The following is a 1,455-nucleotide window of genomic DNA, read 5'->3' as shown; positions in this document are numbered from 1 at the left end:
CAATCCCGTCCTGCGCCGGCTGCGCGCCACGCCCCGTCGGCCCGCCCTCAGGCTCGGTGTCTGGTCACCAGGGGTTACAGCTTGTGACGCACAGCAGTTGCTCTCAAAAGGACTGTGTGCAGGTCTTCCTTTTTACTAATGACACTTTCTGTTGCGCTTTCAAAATACTTTACTCTCAGTCCTCCAATCGATGCATTTCCCAGGCACCTGCTTTTATAGAACTGTACCTTTGCACATCCTATTCTTTTTTCTTCAATCTTCATACAGTAAACTCATTCTCACTCTAGTTCAAATCAGTGTGGTACCAGGGCAAGGCACATAGCGTAGAAACACTCTAATCTAAATAAAAATATTCTCAAATCATGGGGGGAAACAGGACTAAACAATAAGTTGTTCTGGGAGTTTGTAACCTATTCGGGAGAAAAAAGCAGACACTTCCAGTTACCTACCTTTGACCAACACAAAATCCCAGTTGAATCAGAGTTATAATTAAAACAAACTAAAGTTCTCTCTCTTTATGGGGAGTATTTATTTTTTTTAAATTATCATAAATTGTTTTACTTGTACCAAAGTAATGTGTACACAATTTAACAAGGTCAAATGGCACCAAAAAAAATGGCAACAAGAACAATTTTACCCTCTAAATATCTTTCCAACCACTTCTAATTCTTTAAACTGTTATTTTTATACATATTTACATTATTACTACATTTTTTAAAATATATATTTTTTTTTATTAAAGAGAGGAAGGGAAAGAGAGCCAGAGATAGAAACATCAATGATGAGAGAGAATCATTGAGCAGCTGCCTCTTGCATGGCCCCCACTGGGGACCAAGCCCTCAACCCAGGCATGTGCCCTTGGCCAGAATCAAACTTGGGACCCTTCAGCCACAGGCCAATGCTCCATCCACTGAGCCAAACCAGCCAGGGCTATTACTACATATTTTTAATAAATATATTTATTCTGCATTTTGTAATGAAATGCGGCGTTTGGGGTACAGACTTCTTCTTGTGGGTCCTTGTCCGACGAAGTTGAAGAATAAATTCATGGACTAACATATTTCTTTAATAAAAGTGTAGAAGTTTATTGGAAGCATATAGAAACTCCATCTGGCCAGGGGGGCCCCCAAATAGGAAAATTCTCCTCTCGCTCTCTCTCTCTCTCTCTCTCTCTCTCTCTCTCAAAAAATAAAAAATCCAAAATCTAAAATCTGTCTCGTGTCCCTTTGTCTCCAGTTTATATATGCTGCAGTTCTCTGTCTGAACCTGATCCTTTTTAATTGATTCCTTTCCTTAATTTAGGGCCCCCGTGCTTTCCTCATTGGTCACTCTGTTATCTACACTAATAAAAGAGAAACACGGTAATTAGCGTACGACCGCTACCCTTCCCATTGGCTAATCAGCATATCCTTATGCAAATTAACTGTCAGCCAAGATGGCAGCCGGCAGCCATGC

General features: G+C 40.6%; 1 protein-coding gene across 1 annotated transcript in view; it reads right to left on the bottom strand.

The window, feature by feature from the left end:
- The window catches only part of NUDT15 (nudix (nucleoside diphosphate linked moiety X)-type motif 15), a 31,379-nt gene extending 31,142 nt beyond the window's left edge, over window positions 1-237 (bottom strand). Inside the window, exon 1 of the mRNA XM_014535751.1 lies at window positions 228-237. Within this exon, the coding sequence (XP_014391237.1) occupies window positions 228-237 (10 nt within the window). The remainder of the gene's footprint in view (window positions 1-227) is intronic.
- Between the last annotated feature and the right edge of the window lie 1,218 nt (window positions 238-1,455).

This window comes from Myotis brandtii, unplaced genomic scaffold (genome assembly GCF_000412655.1).
Source record: "Myotis brandtii unplaced genomic scaffold, ASM41265v1 scaffold15, whole genome shotgun sequence".
Taxonomy (NCBI): Eukaryota; Metazoa; Chordata; class Mammalia; order Chiroptera; family Vespertilionidae; genus Myotis; species Myotis brandtii.
Note: the sequence above shows the minus strand (reverse complement) of the source record. Positions and strands in the feature narration are given on the sequence as shown.